Source organism: Argopecten irradians, chromosome 6 (genome assembly GCF_041381155.1).
Source record: "Argopecten irradians isolate NY chromosome 6, Ai_NY, whole genome shotgun sequence".
NCBI lineage: Eukaryota > Metazoa > Mollusca > Bivalvia > Pectinida > Pectinidae > Argopecten > Argopecten irradians.
This window is the reverse complement of record NC_091139.1, coordinates 42891925-42916697: the sequence shown is the minus strand read 5'-3', so window position 1 is coordinate 42916697 and position 24773 is coordinate 42891925. Positions and strand designations below refer to the sequence as shown.

Sequence of the window (24773 nt, the reverse complement as noted above, 5' to 3'; positions counted from 1 at the left end):
TCATGACATTTTCCCTCCATCACCATCGTGTTTTTAGCTCCTTTGTCATGACATTTTCCCTCCATCACCATCGTGTTTTTAGCTCCTTTGTCATGACATTTTCCCTCCATCACCATCGTGTTTTTAGCTCCTTTGTCATGACATTTTCCCTCCATCACCATCGTGTTTTAGCTCCTTTGTCATGACATTTTCCCTCCATCACCATCGTGTTTTTAGCTCCTTGTCATGACATTTTCCCTCCATCACCATCGTGTTTTTAGCTCCCTTGTCATGACATTTTCCCTCCATCACCATCGTGTTTTTAGCTCCTTTGTCATGACATTTTCCCTCCATCACCATCGTGTTTTTAGCTCCTTTGTCATGACATTTTCCCTCCATCACCATCGTGTTTTTAGCTCCTTTGTCATGACATTTTCCCTCCATCACCATCGTGTTTTTAGCTCCTTTGTCATGACATTTTCCCTCCATCACCATCGTGTTTTTAGCTCCTTTGTCATGACATTTTCCCTCCATCACCATCGTGTTTTTAGCTCCTTTGTCATGACATTTCCCTCCATCACCATGTGTTTTTAGTTCCTTTGTCATGACATTTTCCCTCCATCACCATCGTGTTTTTAGCTCCTTTGTCATGACATTTTCCCATCACATCACATTTTGCTCCTTTCTGCATTTTTCATCACCTTTTTTAGCTCCTTTGTCATGACATTTTCCCTCCATCACCATCGTGTTTTTAGCTCCTTTGTCATGACATTTTCCCTCATCACCATCGTGTTTTTAGCTCCTTTGTCATGACATTTCCATCCCATTTTATCACCATCGTGTTTTTAGCTCCTTTGTCAGACATTTTCCCTCCTCACCATCGTGTCCTTTGTCATGACATTTTCCCTCCATCACCATCGTGTTTTTAGCTCCTTTGTCATGACATTTTCCCTCCATCACCATCGTGTTTTTAGCTCCTTTGTCATGACATTTTCTCTCCATCACCATCGTGTTTTTAGCTCCTTTGTCATGACATTTTCCCTCCATCACCATCGTGATTTTTAGCTCCTTTGTCATGACATTTTCCCTCCATCACCATCGTGTTTTTAGCTCCTTTGTATGACATTTTCCTCCATCACCATCGTGTTTTAGCTCCTTTGTCATGACATTTTCCTCCATCACCATCGTGTTTTTAGCTCCTTTGTAGTTTTCCCTCATCACATCGTGTTTTAGCTCCTTTGTCATGACATTTTCCCTCCATCACCATCGTGTTTTTAGCTCCTTTGTCATGACATTTTCCTTCCCATGTTTAGCTTTTTCAGACATTTTCCTTGTCATGACATTTCATCATCATCGTGTTTTTAGCTCCTTTGTCATGACATTTTCCCTCCATCACCATCGTGTTTTTAGCTCCTTTGTCATGACATTTTCCCTCCATCACCATCGTGTTTTTAGCTCCTTTGTCATGACATTTTCCCTCCATCACCATCGTGTTTTTAGCTCCTTTGTCATGACATTTTCCCTCCATCACCATCGTGTTTTTTAGCTCCTTTGTCATGACATTTTCCCTCCATCACCATCGTGTTTTTAGCTCCTTTGTCATGACATTTTCTCTCCATCACCATCGTGTTTTTAGCTCCTTTGTCATGACATTTTCCCTCCATCACCATCGTGTTTTTAGCTCCTTTGTCATGACATTATCCCTCCATCACCATCGTGTTTTAAGCTCCTTTGTCATGACATTTTCTCTCCATCACCATCGTGTTTTTAGCTCCTTTGTCATGACATTTTCCCTCCATCACCATCGTGTTTTTAGCTCCTTTGTCATGACATTTTCCCTCCATCACCATCGTGTTTTTAGCTCCTTTGTCATGACATTTTCCCTCCATCACCATCGTGTTTTTAGCTCCTTTGTCATGACATTTTCCCTCCATCACCATCGTAATGTTTTAGCTCCTTTGTCATGACATTTTCCCTCCATCACCATCGTGTTTTTAGCTCCTTTGTCATGACATTTTCCCTCCATCACCATCGTGTTTTTAGCTCCTTTGTCATGACATTTTCCCTCCATCACCATCGTGTTTTTAGCTCCTTTGTCATGACATTTTCCCTCCATCACCATCGTGTTTTTAGCTCCTTTGTCATGACATTTTCTCTCCATCACCATCGTGTTTTTAGCTCCTTTGTCATGACATTTTCTCTCCATCACCATCGTGTTTTTAGCTCCTTTGTCATGACATTTTCCCTCCATCACCATCGTGTTTTTAGCTCCATTGTCGTGACATTTTCTCTCCATCACCATCGTGTTTTTAGCTCCTTTGTCATGACATTTTCCTTCCATCACCATCGTGTTTTTAGCTCCTTTGTCATGACATTTTCCCTCCATCACCATCGTGTTTTTAGCTCCTTTGTCATGACATTTCCCTCCATCACCATCGTGTTTTTAGCTCCTTTGTCATGACATTTTCCCTCCATCACCATCATCGTGTTTTTATGTGTTTTAGCTCCATTGTCTGACATTTTCCTCATCCATGTGTTTTAGCTCCTTTGTCGTGACATTTTCCTCCATCACCATCGTGTTTTTTAGCTCCTTTGTCATGACATTTCCTCCATCACCATCGTGTTTTTAGCTCCATTGTATGACATTTTCTCCATCACCATCGTGTTTTTAGCTCCATTGTCTGACATTTTCCTTCTCATCACCATCGTGTTTTTAGCTCCTTTGTCATGACATTTTCCTCATCACCATCGTGTTTTAGCCCTTTGTCATGACATTTTTTCATCACCATCGTGTTTTAGCTCCTTTGTCATGACATTTTCCCTCCATCACCATCGTGTTTTATCCTTTGTCTGACATTTTCCTCCATCACCATCGTGTTTTTAGCTCCTTTGTCATGACATTTTCCTCCATCACCATCGTGTTTTTAGCTCCTTTGTCATGACATTTTCCCTCCATCACCATCGTGTTTTTAGCCCTTTGTCATGACATTTTCCCTCCATCACCATCGTGTTTTTAGCTCCTTTGTCATGACATTTTCCCTCCATCACCATCGTGTTTTTTTGCTCCTTTGTCATGACATTTTCCCTCCATCACCATCGTGTTTTTAGCTCCTTTGTCATGACATTTTCCCTCCATCACCATCGTGTTTTTTGCTCCTTTGTCATGACATTTTCCCTCCATCACCATCGTGTTTTTAGCTCCTTTGTCATGACATTTTCCCTCCATCACCATCGTGTTTTTAGCTCCTTTGTCATGACATTTTCCCTCCATCACCATCGTGTTTTTAGCTCCTTTGTCATGACATTTTCTCTCCATCACCATCGTGTTTTTAGCTCCTTTGTCATGACATTTTTCGTCCATCACCATCGTGTTTTTAGCTCCTTTATCATGACATTTTCTCTACTTCACCATCGTGATTTTGTTTCTTGGTAACTATGTTTTTGCTTCTTTGCTATTTTGATTTTACTCTTTCACCATCGTTATTTAGCTCTTTTGCCGTTGTGACGGAATATTACACGTCAGTAGCCCTTTTCGTTGAAGCTACAAGCACACACAATTTAGGTGGTAAACGTTAGGGATAGTCTCAATTTTCATTTAAATTCGAACAAAATGTCCAAACATAAATACTATTACATCTGTATATTGTTATAAAGGAAATGAATTCCGTAAGCAATATCATCATTACGATTACGGGTTTTGAAATGCTAGTTAGAATATATTGTAACATGTTTATGACTATAGCCCTTCACTATGTACTCCACGTGTGTGTGATATCAATAAACACATCTACTGGTATCAATACTTACTGTGGCTCAGTATGTGTTAATTACCACACCTATCTATATCTGATATATGTTTTACTTTCATCCCCTCTACTGGATGGTAGCCCCGTCAACCACGCTATGTTGGTGATTAGCCGTTAGACACCTTGGCGAAGACAGCGAGAATCGGGCCGACCACAGATCGATTTGTACAACACACACACCCGGGGTACTAAACACCACCCAATTCTGGCTACTGGGAAAAGGGCGATGTAACAAGAATGTAGGAAGTTCGTTCCCATGATCCAGGCATTTATGGATCCGCTCCTTGAAGAAGTAGATCCATCTCTGCGATGTTTTAGAATAAACACCAAAATATGGAGGATGTCTTCTGTGATGCTGGATTAATCCCCATTTGTGGTCAGTCCGCTCTAAACGGAACTTCGTAACCTTGGCCAAAGTTGAGTAAGTATGTAATGGAGATATGGGTTATTGTGTGTGTGGAATGGTGATGTTTATTGTTCAGATCTGGTACTACCATTATATAGAAGTAGAAATGTGTCGATTTAATGAACACAAACTTAACAAAAAACTTCATTAGAGTTTGTGTGTTTTGGTCGGAGGAAGGTGCGAGACTTCATTAATACATTGCACATCTGTTAATCAATGGTTTATGTGTATATTGGACGCGGTACGTGTAGAAGACTAAAGGTCCCAGAAGAATGGTCCAATATACTGGTAATGAAAGTACCAAAACTTTATGGTCAAAAGATCGAAAGGTATCGTTGCTCAAGTAATTTAAAGAAACAAGATTGCCAAGAAGTCCGAATATAAAGGCCAGTATTTCACATGGGGTCTGAAGGGATCAGTTATTGGAGACTGTGCTAATGTAACGCAGCCAATGATAATTTAAAGGGAGGTAACTGTGATAGTTGTCCAGATCTCGCAACATTGCCACCATATGGACAATCAATGATTGTATTGTGTGATATACACAGAATCATTTTCAGGATGTTTTAAAACGCCAGACAAGTTTAAAAAGGAAAAAAAAATAATGAAAATAAAAACAACGTTTTCTTGAGAAAATTGAACCGTCAATTACGTTTGAAATCTTTTAATTGAAAAATATTGACAGAGACTATGTACTTGTGATCGATGGAGAAGTCTTTCTATGTTATATGTATACATACCCTGTCTGGAATGGTTGATATGTTTGTATTGGTAGTACTACTACGAATTACCGAAACTAACCATATTTCATACCGCTGTGCTAATATTTATCACGAGTACAGCACTTGGCGGGTCAATATTTACACTAGTTCTAACAACATTGTAAGACACACGGATAATTAACCTCTTACAAACATCCGACAGGCTGGACTCTCGTTGTTTGTTATAGAGTCAAGTATACATTATATATACCTATAGGGTACGATATACCAGACAAACCCTACATCGAAAGCTGTTATATTTCAATTATTTGACACTTAAATGACGGTCAAGGGTCATTAGTGTCAAATACATATGTGTTTTACATATCAAGTACCTGCGGAGGCTAAGTGGTTAGGGTCCGTGATATTACACCGCCTTTGTTGACGAATATGTAAACCATATAAGGCTGATGACTAGTACTAGTCGTTGGTCGGTGATCTTCTTCAGGGACATCTTATACCATCAAATACATGGTACGTCCTTATTTGTCTTTGATAAGAACACAAGACACAATTAAAGTCGGCAGAGGCCCGGTGGTCGATGTGTGCTGAAGGCATCCCAACATATTACCACTAGCTCCCACTTTTGGAAAACGAGTTCGAAATCCGCATGTCTCAATGGTTTTTCTCCGGGTACTGCGACTTTCTTCAATCCTCTAAATACAACACGTCCTTAACTGATCCTGGCTGTAGGTAGGACGAAAAACAAAATTAAACAAGCAAATAATTTGAAATAAACACAGGTCGACAACAATCAAAACTATTATAGTTATAGTCAGAGCGCTGGGGCAATGGGATACAGAAGATAGATATGATAGATGTTGTGTTCTTGGAGTTAACGTAAATATAAATTTGATATCATAGTTAACCGAATGAAAGCGCCATCTAATCGACCTGTGTTGTAAAGCTTTTCAGTATATGATATTTGCTGATTTGTTATAGTTTAATATATAGTCAATTTTAACTTGTTTTATCTGTCATAAGATAACACGTTCACAAGGTTTTAATATGTTAGTGCACTTTGATTCAAACACAGTTCTTAATCGATGTTTCTGAAAATAGTATAGGTTCATATCTCGTATCTAAAATGATTCGTCTTTCCAGAATTCTTAGAGGCTAGAAAAATAGCAACCCATGTCCAGCGTTTCTTTGATTATATATCATTGTACAATATGTTACACCACGACGTTCCCTGGGCAACATGGATTCATAGGGGTAGCGAAAATCCTGCAACATCGCTATTTGTAATTTTATATTAAAATACCGGTCTTATCCAAATAAAAATTGTTCGTTCAGTTAATGTGGCGTTGTACTAACCTGGTGGAATTTGAAATATTAACCTTGGTCTTTGCCTTCGTTTGATATCTTAATCTACTGGTTATGTATAGACTTATTAACGTCACCAGTAGTCTATATTGGATCAATAGTAACATATCACTCTTATTAAGCCAGTGAGAATTATGTTAAGCCGGAACATGTAATTAATGAAAATAATTAAGTTGATGCAGTGTACCATATACATGTATACAAACTCCAGATATCATGATATTACACATTAAGCTAGGTAACGAGTACGTATTTACTCTTTACATTCTACAGTTAATGAGTTCTGTGGTCAGCGAGATTAGAACTGGAATTCACTCTCTACTAATACCTACAGTAATTAACCTTTAATTACATATTTTACTATATATACCTCTCATTTAGAGAAAATCACTGGCGCTGTAAGAGAACGACACATTCCTATAATGGTTTTGATACCTTTCCTTTCAACAGCTCTGTGTAAAGTCAACGGAGCAGTACTGTTTACTGACACAATGAGTCGTGTAGTCTATTATGTAGCATTGCTCCTGTGATGAATAACAATGAGCCAGACAACCAAAACCTGACAATGTCTTCTATTCACGATAAGAATTATATATTTACTTTTCAAGTGCAAATATTCATATACGTCAGTGTTTAAAAAGGTGTTATACATTTGATATTAATGTCTGTTTAGTTTGTGAAGAACCTTAATACAAATATATGTACAAATACATAATGTGGGTAGGACAGAGAGATAACCCTTTCACGGCCTTTCGTATGTATTGACATTAAATAGTTACAACTTATAATACCGATACCAGAATCTGTGTGGGGTTAGTACATGTGTTTGTCGTTCCATTGGTGAACAGCATTGTTCTGGGAGTAACATGTGTGTCGATAGTCGTGATGTTCAGGGGAGGTGAACACTAGAATGAACTGAACCAGCTATACCAGTCCAGCTGTGTAGTACCACCATGTAATTAATATGTGCGTGAGCTGCATTGAAATAACACCGAAATGGTGTAGGATTTGTGTAGTTACCGTAACAACATGTTCGTCCATCGATTGATTATTTGCAGGTAAAGTTTTGATTACGTGACTTTAAAGTATTTTTTATAAGAAAATATTTAATAATATGACAATTTTGGATATCATATTTTGTTTCAAGCTTTGATTAATTCAATGATAACTGGGTATATAAGTACTAAGGAGATAGTTGTTCCATACATTGACAGTTTTGTTATTGCCCTACTCATTTTTTAAATTTACTTTAACATTAAAACTAATAATGTGTAGTCAGTTAGTGTCCGGGAGATTTAGGTATTCAGTCACAGTATTACTAAATGATACCTGGGATTTCAGTTACTATGCAAAGACCAAGATGTGTAGTAATGTAACTAAAATTATTTTACTTTATATTGCTTTAAGTCCTTTTACTTGTTTGTTTGTTTGTTTGTTTGATTCAATTAACGTCCTATTAACAGCTATGGTCATGTAAGGACGGCCTCCCATGTATGTGGTGTGTTGCGTGTATGTTGTGCGAGGTGCGTGTTTCGGGAGACTGCGGTATATTCTTGTTAATATGCTCATTTAGATGCGCTGCCATTTTCGGTTACGATCCGTCTAGTTCGCTAAACCTGCCTATACATAACACTTTTTAAAATTATATATCTGGCAATCTAAAATTACAAAAAATAAAAACCTAATATATATACATTTCACTCCTCTTTATAATATATTAAACTTTTTATAATTATATATCAGGCAATCTCAAATAAAAAAGAAACCCTAACATATAGACAGTTTACTCCCCTTGACGGATATTAACCCTTGGCTAGCGATGATGCACTTCTTTTCCGAAGGTAAGAAATTAATATGACTGACCCATGGTCATTATTGACAACTGCGCCACAGGGGAGTTCGAACACACGACCCGTAGGTGAAGTACCCTAACCACTATGCCACTGTATCTCGTTTACTGTTGTGTTATACCGATGGACATCTCCTAAATGTGGGTTCTATGTTAAGCATCGAACCATTGTTTATATTAGAATACACATATCTATTAATAATTTGCAGTATTCCATTGTAAAGTTTTATAGATTTGTTTGGTGCGTGTCTTGGGAGAAAGTTTTATAGAACTGAAAACGATATTGAAAAGTATTGTTATACCGTAGATTCCTGTCATATCAACGCTCACTGGTGGTTTGAACTCTCCACGATACAAAAGGGTATGTTAGAATTGCGTGCCATACACGTTAAATTGATAGATATGTACGAAATGAATGGAACCGATATAAATACTTAAAACGATTTCATATTTAAATCGATATTTTTATGGATTGGCTTAGTGTGTATTTTGCGTCTTAATGGATACCACTGTTATATAAAGATCATATCGATATGATAGGTTTTGAAACGGGAAAATCGGAGTACTCAGAGAAAAATCACCGATCTTTGAACACAGAAATCCTATCCCGGATCTAATATTGCAGTTCAGACGAATTAACGACTCGGTCACTACTCTTCGACATCATGATATGAAACGATAATTTGAGCGACTATGCACTTACTATATACTGAAATTAAATTTCATGCGTGTCATTTTGTATTTTAGGATTATACTTTAAACTATACTAATGGAAGTTTACTAAATAACACGACTGAAGCTGAGGAGATATTATACAATGCTAATGGAAACTAGATTAGCGGATAATCGTGTTTGCTCGTTATGTTTTCTTATCGCCATTCCATGTACCGGGTATTACATACGTCACAAAGGTTGGGAGTCGGCATTTTAAAATGTCAAAATAAAATTTGCAACATCGACCGTAATTTAAGCCATGGATTTGAGCACTAATTAAGGCGGACTTCGACACTGTGTATTGAACATATGCAGAAATGACAAGCTATTGTTCTATATCTAGATTGTGATCACAATCAGCGACCGTAACGCCCCCTAACGTCGGTCATTGTCAATAACCACCTACATGCAGAGTTATACGTTTTGGATGAAAAGGCATTCTGCTTGAGACGTAATGATACATGTGATTGTATCGTGGTGTTTCGTGTTGTCTGTTAATGTTTGGGCGGAGAACACTTGTATGGAAAGGTAAATAGTACAACAGCTAACACATTTGTTAACCTTTAAGTACATGGGTATTAAAATGGAAAAAAATATTATTAAAAAAAAGTATAGTCTTCTTAACGGAAAAAAATAGTAGCCAAAAGTAAGGTGTTAGATTAAAGAAATGAAGTAGACCGACAAATCTGGTCGAGAAACACGAGATCACAGGGACGTCATGTGAATTTGTTGTACGTCATTTGTTTATTTGGACTTTCCTGGTCTTTACGTGCCATTTTCATATGCTTTGTGAGATTCTGTATCCAAATTTAACAATTCAATATTTACACCATAATTTGGGGAATATGCGAATTGCGCGAAAATATAAAGTAATATACCAATATGCATTAACTGTAAATAGTATAATCATATCTAAGTATTATTGCTCGTAAATCGCTTCTGGTTATTACCGAAGTCTCTGCCGGGCATGTTACCATTAAAAACGTAAGGCCTAGCAGCACATTGTTTTGTTCTCGATGAATACACAAAGTTTACATAAACTTTATAGAACAGGGATGCATGTTTAGTTCAATAGACTAGCATATGATAATCAATACAGCGAACAGACGACAAATCTCCCGGGTCCACAGGTACCCGGCTGGCCTGATATTAGAATACCACCCCACGGGTATCTAATCATCTTTTTATTTTCAATAGAACATTATAGTTCACGTTGGCATCGATATTATACTCCGTTAGGGAGCGAACAGAGACTACTAGGGATCCATTCCGATATTTATCATACACACATTGATTTTAACAAAGCCGTTAAATTCTCGTATTGATTTGTAGCATGATATGTGATTATAATTAAATCTTCAACACCGATACTTTGATCGCTCTGGCCTACTAACGATCGCACCAGGTATCTCATCAGTATGTATGCCCTTCTTCTAATGTCATATGTAAACCGGCATGTCCAAGCAAACTTGCCGTTGCTGACAATACTATGGTTGTCCGGCCGACTTCATCTGTCCATTTGACTTGTTCCATTATCAATCCGTGTCACGTGTCCAGTTAGGCCCATCACATTACATTGTCCGTCCGACTATCATTGCCCTTTGCCCCTGTTCAGTTTGACAGATTCCATTGCCCAGGCGATCATGAAAGCTCATGGTCCAGTATAACGCCATCCCATTGTCCAGATGACCATTTATGCCCCCTTATCCACTTTAATTCTTGTTCTGTTGTTCAGCCGTGACTATTTCTGTCCCATGTTCAGTTGAACGGCGTTATACTGTCCAGTATAACGTCACCCAACTGTCCAGTCGCGACCACCCTTGCCCATTGTCTAGGATATGATAATGCCACCCCAATGTCCAGTCGTCCATCGCTGCCCATTCTGGTTGACCGAACCCCTAAGATAAAATCTCCCCCAGTCAAATTAAGCATACTATTACCAACGGGCAGTGATACATGCTGAGTGCTTTGAGACGTTTTGGACTATGTCAAATATGATCGCTTTAATATACATGTATCTGTTACAACATATCGGCAATTGTATTCATAACTGAATGAACACACATTCAGTCCACTGACCTGTGGTATGTTTTATCATCAATGGCGACTCATTGTCGTCATACCTTATATATCCTGTATTGCCTATTAATCGTACGATCACTGTGAACTCGCGAGCTCTCTATATATAATCAAATCTATGCTATAATAGTGCTTTGTCTTTCGGTTGTTTCAGAATGGCTGCGCTTCCTTCGTGTGGAGAACCCGCGATGTGCAGAAACAACATACATCATGCTATGAAGACTTTGGGATACTAAACCGCTACAAAAATAGCCATAACGTGCTAAACAATGGCTATATCGTTCAAAGCGCCTATAGACAACAATATTTAGTTTGGTGTTTTTGAAGATTTGAATCTGTGTAGTGCTTTAGATAGGAGTCATGTTATTGTGCGGACGTGTTCCCGTGTCCCTTTAAACATCGATACTACCCATGACAGACAACGCTGGATTGTCGGATAGTGTCAACACAATGACCGAGGTTTCGGGATTAAGAACTAATTCGAAATCTCGGCCTCTCGGAGAAGTCAAAGACAATATCATATGTTTTGACGAGGACAACCAGATACAACGTCCCACGAACTCGTCCCGGGAGGGGCGCCGACGTCGTGCCGAGAGGTACAGCATCCGGCGCATGAAAGAGATGCGCGAAAGCCTCCGCCAGGCAGCCTTAATCAACATAGTGGCAGCAGTTAATGAAGGATGTGAGGAAATTACTACGCCAAAGAAATCTCCGGTGATTGTAGATCCATTCACAAACACCATGGCCGTCTTGTCAAACCTCGTGTTAAATAAGGACAGAACTATATCAATACCAAAGCAACAAGTGTTCAAAGAGGCCCCACAGAAATTCTCCATCAAGAAGCCATTGTTTTATAAAAACTCTAACGAGGAGCCTTCTCAGGACGAGGGTAATGAAGATGAACTAGAACAGAGGAAGAGAAATATTTCCTTGTCTCGAACGCGTACTACTCTGGGCGACACTCCGCCGCAGACCGCCAAGGCAACTGAAAGCATTCCCATATCAGTACCCCTTCATCAAATTACTGAGGAGACCAAGGATGAGACCTCGGACAAAGAATGGATCGACAGTCCGGCCAAGGTCAGAATAGCAAGGTCATGGACACCGCGCCGGCGATTTGTGTCGCTTAACAAACGCAACGATGCGCGAATTACAACAAGTATCGCGAAATGTGACGCTGTGGATATTTACGAATCTACTGACACGTTTAATGGGAACGTCTCAAATAGTGTCCCTCCTCAGCAACGTCCTAACTCGTCAAACGACCTCAAACTATACCGCGCCAAGTCACTTCCGTCTATATTTCCGGTGAAAAGACGGAAATCTTGCGCACTTCAGGATTCCCCTCAGATACTGACAAACAATGAAAAGGTGAAGGTCGCTGCTCCGTTTAAACCACCAGCACAAAAACCTATGAGAGAAAACACTATAGCTGGGGATAATCCAATATTATCAAAGAATATACAGAAACTATCACTAGGCTCAACCTTTAGTGGGAGTAGTAGAAGGTCGGACAGTAAACCGAGCAGCGGAGGATTCACTTTCCCGGACGAGCAGGCGGAGAGTTTCCCAACTCTTCAACAGGTGGACCCTTCAATGTCGCTCGAGGGTCGGTCACTGACCATGACGTCCCAAATGATGGGCGGGAGTTCTAAAAATAGGAGGATTAGCACTAACACTCCAGCTTTTAGAATACCGGAACATGTTCTCACGCACGAACGAGATATGATGCGCGAGATTGACAATCAGTTCGAGGAATTACAAAAACGGATTTCGAGGAAGATTATGAATTGGAGCGACAGAAAAACCGGCCCGCCGACTGTGAACCAGCAGGACATTGTAGTATCGGGATATAACGTGCTCGGAAAGGACACTGGTATAAAGTCTAGTCTTAGTAGTGCCCAGAGTCGGGGCACCAACAATTCCATGAGGGGACTGAAACGCGTCAAGTTTGTGGACGAAGAGACTAGTGGCTATGATGATGGTAGGAGTGCGATTAGTAGTACGGTTTTCTGGGACGATAACGAAAGGGCCGCCATTAGGGCGCAGGGCGTCGCTAATAAAATGCACGAGCCTGTACGGCCAATAAAACCTATGTCCACTAATGAACTTATACGACTTAAGAAACGGTTAATGCCGGGTCATTACAACACAGCCAACAAGCATGCCAGGTACAACATTTTGGACAATAATAGTATTCGTATTTCGGGTATGCGCTCTCGTCAAAGCACCGCGACTGCGGCCAGTTTCACGTCTTCCCAGTCCGACCGGCGTTCACTAGTGTCCGAAACAGACTTGGCTAGTTTTGACGGATTCGCGGAGTTCACGAGTCGGGAGCCAGATGCTACCAACAGAAACAGCTCCAAAGTTCCTAAGAGTTTCGGTATGTCGTCCTTCTATCCGGACTCTCAGAGTCTGTACATCGGTAGAGGGGAATACGGCATGGACGAGACGACAGACACAGATGACGATGATGGCGACGATGATGACGACGACGATACAGACAATATAAGGTTGGGAGACGAAAGCTTTCGAGTTTTAAAAGCGATTGATTTGGGGACTTTGTCGGGCTTCCAGAATAGACGTTTTAAGAAACCTAGCATAAAAGAAACGGCTACCACTCAACATTATGTAAAAGTTAAGATGAAGTGAGGATAAAAGTAGTAGTTATAAATGTATTCAATCTGACACTTTGAACGTGCTTTTGGTGATAAAAAGAGTGAAATCTGAGCGGATATGGTATAACCGGGAGTGACGTAAGGATTTATTTAATACGACTTGGATGAGAATTAATTTACAACAGTGTTCTGTCGAGTTTATTGCTGCAGGTAACAATCTACGGTGTAAAAAAGACAGGATATTAATGTAACAATCGGTCTTCCACTTTCTGCATATATGCAGATTCATTTCCGGTGTAAGCAACCCCCTGCCCGTTGGGAATAAAGTAAATGTAATAATTCCATGTGTATTGGCCGGAGATGCTTTTTATTTGTTCCTTACGGTCACTGGTGGCCAGATAAACTCCCATTGACGTAATAATCAGTGTAAAATCGGCGACAAGAACTTTTATTGTCGACCAGGCATTGATCCACACGGATATCATCGAATAGCTGTCAGTTCTTCTCCAGAAATCGATCAAAATTCTCATTTAGATATTTGTACTTTATTTCGAGTGATACAGAGCGTCTCCATAAATTTTTCATCAATATTCCCAGATGGTCTTTGCTTTGGACTGAACAAAATATTCAATGTAAGCTAGTTTTTTGGGAAGACACTAAACAGAAAAAAAATCAATTATGCTTAAATTGATTTATGAAATTAGACATTAATTATATATTTTCAAGACATATTTGCTCGTGTGGTGCGCAAACAATGGGATGTTCTGCTTTGCTTGTCTTGTCAGTAACCGTTGTGGACGCCTGGAAGAACGATTTCAAATATATCTTAGATCAAGTAAACTAATTTTAATGAAAAAGTTCATGTTAATATATATTTCACAAGATATTTAATAAAGATGGACTTGTCAATCGATGTAAGTGCCATTAAAATTCTGTTTATTTTATGAGACGATGTTGACGGTGTACTCTATAAAGTAAAGATGATTTGGAAAGGCAATAACCAGTCTGTTTGTGTTTCAGTAATTAAATTTCAATTTATAAAGTACCACTGAATCAATCTTTAATTTGTTTGAATTACATAAATATCAATAGTTTTGGATTGTGTAAGAAATACATTGCTTTTAGGTAACCATTTTAAAAGTAAATGTTTCCGCGGAGGTCGATGGTATTTTACCACTAGGCGTTCTGTATTTGCAGTAGTTGAGCGTTCGACTGTGTGAGTAAGGCTCTGGATTCGGCCCACTGTCTACCTGCTGCGAGTGGGACGACTAGTTCGCCCGATGTCAGTGTAGTGTGACCGAGTGGGATGTGTGTGTCCTCGGCAGCATGTTTCAGTGAGATAGCAGTATAAAAAGGGCAAAAGTTTCACAAAGAGACACAACACGACCGTACTACAGTTTCCTAAAAACGCATACAAGGCACACACAATAGCGTGTTAAATTGTAAATAGGGCGTCAATCTAATCAGCTAGCCAACCAAAAGACGTCCAAATCATACACTAGTTTTATACTAGTCATTTTGGCTTTTTATCTTTTACCACGTCCTCAGTCTTACTCTTACTGATACTCAAAGAGCCGAACGTTTTGTGATTTGTAAGTGATTATGATAGTGGGAACTGTATTACTTATGATTATAACCAGTATATATACTGTATAAATTATAATACAAAGCTGCACATTTCTGGATTGGTTTTCTTTAGTTTTATATTTTTTAACATTTAACATCTAGCATCATTTAATTGCGACACTCTCTGTATGCAATGTGCGACTCTTGTCCTTTTTATAGTGTTTTCCCACTGAAACATGTCACCGAAAACATAAAACAAGACACCCCAACCGGTCACATTATACTGAAAATGGGCGAACCAGTCGTCTCACCCCCTTTATGCTGAGTGCTTAGCAGGAGCAGACACTACCATTTTTATAGACTATGGTGTATCTCGGTCAGGGAACATATACTAGAGCCTTCCTTACAGGAGCGAACGGTCCACTCAATGCTAAACGTGGGACTGTGTCAAACAAGATGGAGACAGTAATGCTAAATTTCAACGCCTTACCTGCAGTGCGAGAGGTACAATTCTAATGCACTACCATCCTCGATATTCCAGGGGTTCCGATCACTTACGATCTCTACACCCCTGGACTATCTCATAGTAAAACTGAAGGCAACAGAATAGAACAGGTAATTTAGTCCTTTGATGAACATCAAAAGAGCCGTATAACGGTGCACTGTGGTTGACTGTGTGGCTTTGATGTTAGGCGTCGCTATCTCTGTAGTCTTCAAAGGAAATCTTTGCTAGCCTGTGATTGGTTAAATGTTTTCCGCTGAGCTGCCTTCAATTTCACTATGAGATAGTCCAGGGGTGTAGAGATCGTAAGTGATCGGAACCCCTGGAGTATCGAGGATGATGCACTACCTGCACAGCGTTATTATTTATGGCGTAATCTACCATAGCCAACAAGCGAAGTTTACCATTGCTAACACGCTTACCATTGTCATCAAGTTGTTGGCAATGGTAAGATTAAGTACAACAATAAACATGGCAATAAATCGGACGCTTGTTTTGTCATCTGGTTTTTTTTTTAATTTCTACTCCCAATGTCATCGTCCCTTAACTCTAAATTCTATGAACGATTTGCTTTTCTTTGTTACTGATTTTCTATGAACGATTTGCTTTTCTTTGTTACTGATTTTCTATGAAGGATTTGCTTTTCTTTGTTACTGATTTTCTATGAACGATTTGCTTTTCTTTGTTACTGATTTTCTATTCTTTGTTACTGATTTTCTATGAAGGATTTGCTTTTCTTTGTTACTGATTTTCTATGAAGGATTTGCTTTTCTTTGTTACTGATTTTCTATGAAGGATTTGCTTTTCTTTGTTACTGATTTTCTATGAAGGATTTGCTTTTCTTTGTTACTGATTTTCTATGAACGATTTGCTTTTCTTTGTTACTGATTTTCTATGAAGGATTTGCTTTTCTTTGTTACTGATTTTCTATGAACGATTTGCTTTTCTTTGTTACTGATTTTCTATGAACGATTTGCTTTTCTTTGTTACTGATTTTCTATGAAGGATTTGCTTTTCTTTGTTACTGATTTTCTATGAAGGATTTGCTTTTCTTTGTTACTGATTTTCTATGAAGGATTTGCTTTTCTTTGTTACTGATTTTCTATGAAGATTTGCTTTTCTTTGTTACTGATTTTCTATGAACGATTTGCTTTTCTTTGTTACTGATTTTCTATGAAATTTGCTTTTCTTTGTTACTGATTTTCTATGAAGGATTTCTTTCTTATTTTTCTATGAAGATTGCTTTTCTTTGTTACTGATTTTCTATGAAGGATTTGCTTTCTTTGTTACTGATTTCTATGAAGGATTTGCTTTCTTTGTTACTGATTTTCTATGAACGATTTGCTTTTCTTTGTTACTGATTTCTATGAAGATTTGCTTTTCTTTGTTACTGATTTTCTATGAACGATTTGCTTTTCTTTGTTACTGATTTTCTATGAAGGATTTGCTTTTCTTTGTTACTGATTTTCTATGAAGATTTGCTTTACTTTGTATGATTTCTATGAAGATTTGCTTTTCTTTGTTACTGATTTTCTATGAAGATTTGCTTTTCTTTGTTACTGATTTTCTATGAAGGATTTGCTTTTCTGATTTCTATGAAGATTTGCTTTTCTTTGTTACTGATTTTCTATGAAGGATTTGCTTTTCTTTGTTACTGATTTTCTATGAAGGATTTGCTTTTCTTTGTTACTGATTTTCTATGAAGGATTTGCTTTTCTTTGTTACTGATTTTCTATGAAGGATTTGCTTTTCTTTGTTACTGATTTTCTATGAAGGATTTGCTTTTCTTTGTTACTGATTTTCTATGAAGGATTTGCTTTACTTTGGTACTGATTTCATATGAAGAATTTGCTTTACTTTGATACTAATTTCCTATGAAGGATTTGCTTTACTTTGGTATTAATTCCCTATGAAGGTTGTCACGTTCCAGGTTGACTGGTATCGCTAGTTTCATGCAAATGTACGACTACTTGATTGTGTTAAAATTCCCAAATGGCCGAAAAGAAACATATGATTATATGGTATGAGCAGTAAAAAACTTAAACCAAAGGTTTAGATTGGACGTAAGCTGACTCACCCAGTGTATCTACCATGTTTAAACGTTATATTCTCCGGTGCTTTATTATCGGAGTATAATCATGTGACGGGTTTAGGAGGAGAATGTCACCTGGACATATCTGTAGATCTAAGTAGACCTTGTATTTCCGAGTGTTCATTGATACCCGGGTTATAGAAGATAAGCATAATTCTCTCAATGGAAGGCTTTACATCTGGAAACCGGTGTAAAATGACGTATAAAATATATTACCAAATCGTATAGAATGCATCATTCAATTATTCTTAATATTGTAAACCTATATATGTGAGTATGATACGCGAGTTTTTGTTTTAGTGGAGTCGAACCGGAAATCTGTAACATGATATGGACAGTTGACTATCAGGTTAGTGGTTTGAAGGTATGCCAGGCACACGCGTCAACTCCATGTAGGCCAGTCACATTGATAAACGTTTAACCAATTACACGACGTTTCAATTGTCGTCTGTATTAATTAGACTTGTGGATCAAGGATTTCAGTCTGGGTGTCATGTTGCCTACCGACACTGAAATTGGCAAACTCGTTAACCAAGGACTTATTGGTAAGACCTCATGGTCAGCCTTTTCTGTTTTTTTTATTTGATTTTTGATAATGATTTAATTTGAGAAAAACAATTAAAATATAGTTGACAATAGTTGTTACAACATTTTATGATATATTACAATATAAGTCTTTTCTAAAATTCTCGCCCAGATGCAAGTTGGTTAGCTAATTACTAGTATACAAAGGTATCTTAGAACGTTGCTAGCAATATTAGATGGAACACAATTCAACGATATTCTTTCTTCTCTTAGACTTCTAACCGATATAGTTTTCTATTAGGTTTCAGGCAGATAGTTCAAAGTTGACAGAATTATTTCCCTTTGAGTAACAGTCACGGCTACGAATGAATCCTCAACTTATATATAAACTATTAATATAATCAATTAAATATACATAAAAAATTATTGTTGCTATTTATTTTGATGGAAAAGAAATATTTTGTCTCTGATGCAAAGTGATATCCATTAACAGGGCTATCCGAAAAAACATTTGTTTATTCTACAAAAAGATTAAAGAACTTTGGTAGGCGCTTATTAGATAAGACAATAAGAAACAAAATAAAATGTTGAAACCCACATTGATATACCATATATTGTAAAACAAGAAATGGCCATTGTATTGAAACATTTATTGTTTTCGAACTTTTCGTGGAACCAACATTATTGTAAAAGGCAACGAAATCAGCTATGTTCTTTCAGACAACTACATATATTTCGCTCCGCGAAATAACTTTAGTTCACATGTAATGCTAGCAAACCATCAGAAATCCCACAGCATTTCACGTTTTAATTTTTTTAATGATGTTGGTGGGTCAATGGTATGGGATATAACATCTGATTAGGGTCATATTTCGTGGTTATTACAAAGTCGACAAAGTTATTTCCCTTGAAGTGACAAATAATCAATTACTACTATAGTATCGTTATCAACATACGGAAGTTATTTGTGAAAAATTAAATCAAACAAAATTGTAATAATTCTTATTTTTTAGACAAAATGATTGAAAACATTTTAAGTAAATTTACTAATATAAATATTCCAATATTTAGCTATAAATCTTTGAATTCTGAGAGTTAACATTATATGATAAAATTGGTGATTTACTGATAATTATATTTTCTGTTACAAAAACTGTTGCACAAATTAATTAATTCAAATGGCGAGATATGTGGATTACTACTAATTAATACAGACTGTTAAATCTAGGACTAAATGGTTACCTTTGCTCTCTACAATTTGGTCCTTTGACTTATCATAACATATGCGGAACTCAACCAAGTCAAGAAATATATACAGTAAAATACAACGGCAGTTAAAATACATTATTACAGAAAATATTGATGCAAGACACCGAATCAATTAAATTCAATATTCACTCCAACACCACACATCTTTTCCTTGTATGCGGCATCAAACATTTCGTTTTGAGCAACAGTGAAGACACTCTTCCAATTACCAACAATTCCGGAAATAAAATGAGGCAAAACTAACGTCAAAAATGACAGAAAATTGAAATGAAATGTAAAGATAAAAATAATAATGATAAAAAAAATCAATAAATTATCTTATCGACAACATTTTTCTGTCACGAATTACACCGACGTCTTGTAAAAAAAAAACCTTGCCAGAAATGCCACATCATTACTATAGTATATTGTAGTAGCCCAAAATAGGATTTTCTTTCCCTAATTATTCCACTAGTTTATACCGTAAATGGAGAAAGGACTGAATTCGGGAACTGATGATTTGTATCCTTAACATAAGCCTTTATTTTTCCATGTGTGATACAACCGGTTCCTAACTAAGTCTTTTTGCTGATCGGTAGTTCCTAAGAGGAATTAAGACTTCAAGCTCTATCCGCCAGCCAGGGCATAAAATTGTAGTTGCTACTACTTGGTGCTCAGCGGAAAGTGAGTGGGACGCTGTTTTGCTTATTGTTTGAGTAATTTGCCTTGATGAGGCTCATTGCTTGGGTACAATTCAGCATGATAACACTATGAAGGAGACAAGACAGTATTTACCACATGTAGGAGGGCTGCTGTCCTTATATGACCCTAGCTGTTGTTAATAAATGTACAACATAATAATACAAAACAACCGGGTTATTTTTCTCTGTTGTCACTTGTTACACCAAATTAATACTTAATACATATCTTATTTGTAAATGGAGCTTAATCCTTTACCTTTGTTGTAAATAGGCAATCTTCCATTGTCTCCGAGATTTCTATAGATTCTGTTTTCACCAGCTCTGGTTCCGTGTAATGCCTTCAGACTTTGGAATGATACCGTGCGTTCCACAGTCCTCAGAAAATTTTCGTCATGATCGACGTCCAGAAAGTTCATTATTTTCTGTAGATTTTTATACAAGTCCTGAAACAGTGTTAAGTTGAACTAAGGTGCCTTCATAAACTAAAGTAAAGGAACACTTTTTTCCTATAACGTTTTCCTAATAGGGAATTTAAAGTTTATGGATGTGATATCGGGGTGGTCAGCAGTAAAACAATAGATAACAGTCTTAAAATTACCAACAAATGTAGTTTACCATTCTTAATACGCTTACCATTACCAACGTTGATTGATTAATTGATTGATTGATGTGGCTTGACGTCCCTGTTCATTAAAGCCCATTAAATCTATCAAAGTTGGAAATGCATTACCAACATGTGTAGTTTACCGGCGTCAACAAGCGTAGTCAATATACTGATCAATGCCAATATATTTACCATTGCCAACACGTGTAGTTTACCATTGCCAACAAGGGTAATTTACCATTGCCAACACCATTGTTAACAAGTGTATTTTACCATAGATTAAAAGTGTAGTTTACCATTGCTTAAAAGTGTAATTTACCATTGCTAACAAGTGTAGTTTATCATTGCCAACAAGTGAAGTTTACCATTGATATCAAGTGTAGTTTACCATTGCTAACAAGTGTAGTTTACCATTGCCAACAAGTGAAGTTTACCATTGCTATTAAACATATCAGTGCCATCAAGCTTACCAATGACAAAGCCTATTGTATAAGGCGACTAAATTTGTGATCTTTTCTTCTCTTCAACGTTGACTTTATACGTTCTAACCTTACCCTTGACACCACCTCACATTTAGCCGCAGCTAGCCATGAGTTTAGTCCTTGTCCCTGTGAAAATGGCTTTGTGTACTGCCCCCTGACCGTGACACATCATAGTCATAGTCAAGATAGTTTCTGATCCTGCTCAGCGTTCAGCAGAAAGAGAATAGGTCGACTGGTTCGCCTGTTGTTAGTATAATGTGTGGGTTTGTGTGTGGTATGATGTCTTCGGCGACATGCTTCGATGAGTAGCACTATAAAAAGGACAAGAGTCCCATAATTAGACATCTTTCATTTTGCCCGACACAACGAACGGACACCGACACCGACACGGACTTCCAAAATTCGGGGGTTTTCTCAAAAAACAAATTCAACAAATTTAATTCGCCTTACTTTTTCATGTTCATTCATTCCCCGTGAAAATGTTCTGTATAAGGAAGTCATAATACTTGACGTACAATTATTTCGGTCGATGGAAAAATAATCTCCACGATTGAACAAATAGAAACGAGTGCAACATATAATATAATATATATATATAATATATAAGGAAATGAAAAATCCCACCACAAATACGTAGCTACATGTATCTATTTATCCTTAATGCATTGCGTAACTCCTCCAATCGTCTAAATGAAATGTGTGCACATGGTAACCTTTAATATGTATTTATTATGCGAAAGCACGTGTTATGTGTTCAATTATTTCTTTTAATTTCGGGTAAGTAGTTTAATAATTAATTAATATAATTATAATCAAGAATGTCAAAAATCTTGAGGACCTTTTCCCTCATTACATTTATCTTCCTAAGCCACTGATCAATTTCACCTTTGAAAATTTATGTATTTAAACCAAACAAATAAGATATATCAGAAATTGTTACCGGCCCGCACTGTCACTATTGATACACAGGCTTTCGACTCTCTAGATATATGGACACCTCTATATATGTAATACTGGGTAAACATATAAAGGTCTTCCGTATATCAATACTCAAAAGCATGTGTATCAAATTATGCACTCAAGCATGACACAAGTAGGTCAGCTTTCACGTGCATAGAGACAGGACAGTGCTGTAACAGACGACTATTTTTAAGTGCGAAACAAGCATATCGTATCAAATAAACTTAAACTATGAACACAATTAACAAAGAAGTAATCACACATTTAAAGTTATATAGAAGTTGCAAGTAGTGTTCATTTTATTTCAAAATTTTAAGGACGTACATATTTGTATATATCATCTACGTCCTTAAAATATACCAACAAAAATATACCGAATTATACCTGAAGTATGTTTTAAAGACACGAAATTTGATTGCATCCCCTGATTTTAAGCAGAGCCAATCAAATGACCAGATGTTGTATGATGAATGTATATGTAGTACCGTCTATATTAATTGATAAAATGAAAGAACGTGATAACATTTAAACTAAAAACTACTTCCAGCAATAATGTCTAACTTTAAAAGATAAGGCAAGACAAGAATATTCTATTTATAACGTATTTGTTACATTTTTGCCTATTTTACATTTCGTGACGGCCCCCAAATTTCGGAAGCCGTGTCGGTGTCCGTACTCCGTGTCGGGCAAAATGAAAGATGTCTATTACAAGGAGACACAGCCGAATATACTACAGCCAACAAACACAAAAGACATTCACACAGGCAGCACGTTGCATACAGAGAGTCATCAGTTGACAAATGTTAAGAACTATAGATTTGAGCCAAATCAATCCTGAAATGTGTAGCTTTGTTTCCTAAGAGATCTGGTACACACTGGTTATATATCCTAATCACTCACAAATCACAAAATGTATGGGTTGTTTGAGATTCAGTAAAAGCTAGACTCGGGATTTCAACCCGAGGGATAGGATTCTTTAAGTTGTCAAACACGAGGCAGCGCCGAGGGTTGAAATCTCCCGTCTCACCCTAAGTGGATGAATAATTCATTTTCTCTTACCCTGTGCACCGCTTTGTGCCTCACATGTAAAGACCTCGTGTAGCTTGTTTTTATCCTGGGGTGAGATAGAAAAATCTTTCACCGATAAAATGGCAGATATTTACTACATAAGAGAAGTTATCGACCACTACGGTCAATATTGTACTTTTAAAACAGCATTGCGTTACTTACATAATCCAACACTATTGATGTTTACGTACTAGCAATACAAACAATCGACGTTTTGTCCACACTGTTCCATACTATATGTAACACAGACGGTTTGCACTTTGAAATGACTTTATATGTATAATTATTAAATAGTTAGCTTTGATTTACCTTTTTAAGGCTTTCATACTGTAGAACCAGAATTTTTAAATCCGGATTGTTGCAAATGGCAGCATTCCATTCCCTGGTATGTGTAAACCATGATCCCCCACAAGAAACGGCTGGGAAAAGAACAAACAAAAGCCAACAAAATGTTGGTAACTACTGCTAGAAGTACAATCATGTGTTAAGAATTTTTAGTTTACTTTGCTAAACAATAACTTACTGTAGGTCTTGTAAGAATACCTTTTTTAATTAAAAATATTAAAGTCATATGATAGTAAAATTTGAACAAAAATGAATATTGATATGATGTGTTCCATATAGATAAATCAAAAATATATTGATCATTTTAATCTTACTTTCCTCAGTGAGGAAGGATTTAAGATAACCGTCAAAGTTGCCTATGTAACTGGTGCATTCAATCCGGCCCATGTGAGTGAAATAGGAACAGGCAACGTCCTTAGGATTGCGAAGGACGTAAATTAGTTTTAGATCTCCTTTCTTGGCCGCCTTAGGGATGAAGGGATATGTAAGGTGCGTGTGGCCATCTCGTGTTGTTGTGTTGTCGCCTTGTCGTGTTGTCGCCTTGTCGAGTTGTCGCGGTCTCAAACTGCGACAACCCGAGATTTAACAGTTAAAATGTCGACTTGTTGCGTTTTTGAACCGCGACAAGTCGACAACACGACAAGACGACAAGTCGACAACACGACAAGTAGACATTTCAAGCACGCTAATTAGCGCGTACAAAATCTCGTGTTGTCGCGGTAAAATGTCGACTTGTCGCGTTGTCGAGTTGTCGACTTGTCGTGTTGTCGCCTTGTCGTGTTGTCGAGTTGTCGTGTTGTCGAGTTGTCGACTTGTCGCCTTCCTGTTACACACACGCAAATCATATGAAATAGCCACTATCTTTGAATATAGAAAACTGAAGTCAGTGCTTGTAAATATTTGGTGTGTTTGTAAGATATTCGATGTACAAAATTGTTTAAGTTTATATTTTTCCCCATTGTTAACTCTTTTTGAAATGTATTATACTTAACGGAAATTACAATATTCAATTAATTGAATATTAACAAAGCAAAGGATGTTGTCTGAACACAGAATAAAAATGTTTGTACAATGAACAGTAACAGAGAGGACAAATGTACATGTATATCAACTCAATATTGTAAAATCTCCTTTACAATATA

At 37.4% G+C, this 24773-nt stretch overlaps 1 protein-coding gene and 1 long non-coding RNA gene across 2 annotated transcripts; one reads left to right on the top strand and one right to left on the bottom strand.

Annotated features, from left to right (window-relative positions):
• Nucleotides 1-4879: 4879 nt before the first annotated feature.
• Nucleotides 4880-24119, bottom strand: LOC138325971 (uncharacterized). Its single transcript, XR_011208847.1, has 3 exons — nt 23596-24119; nt 20429-20615; nt 4880-5639 (listed from the first exon to the last, which is right to left on the bottom strand). It is a non-coding gene; the product is annotated as an uncharacterized lncRNA (long non-coding RNA).
• Nucleotides 7109-13888, top strand: LOC138325970 (uncharacterized). The gene is made up of 2 exons (XM_069272010.1): nt 7109-7336; nt 11075-13888. The coding sequence occupies exon 2, from the start codon at nt 11332-11334 to the stop codon at nt 13570-13572; it is 2241 nt and encodes a 746-aa protein (XP_069128111.1). The 5' UTR covers nt 7109-7336; nt 11075-11331; the 3' UTR covers nt 13573-13888.
• Nucleotides 24120-24773: the final 654 nt, after the last annotated feature.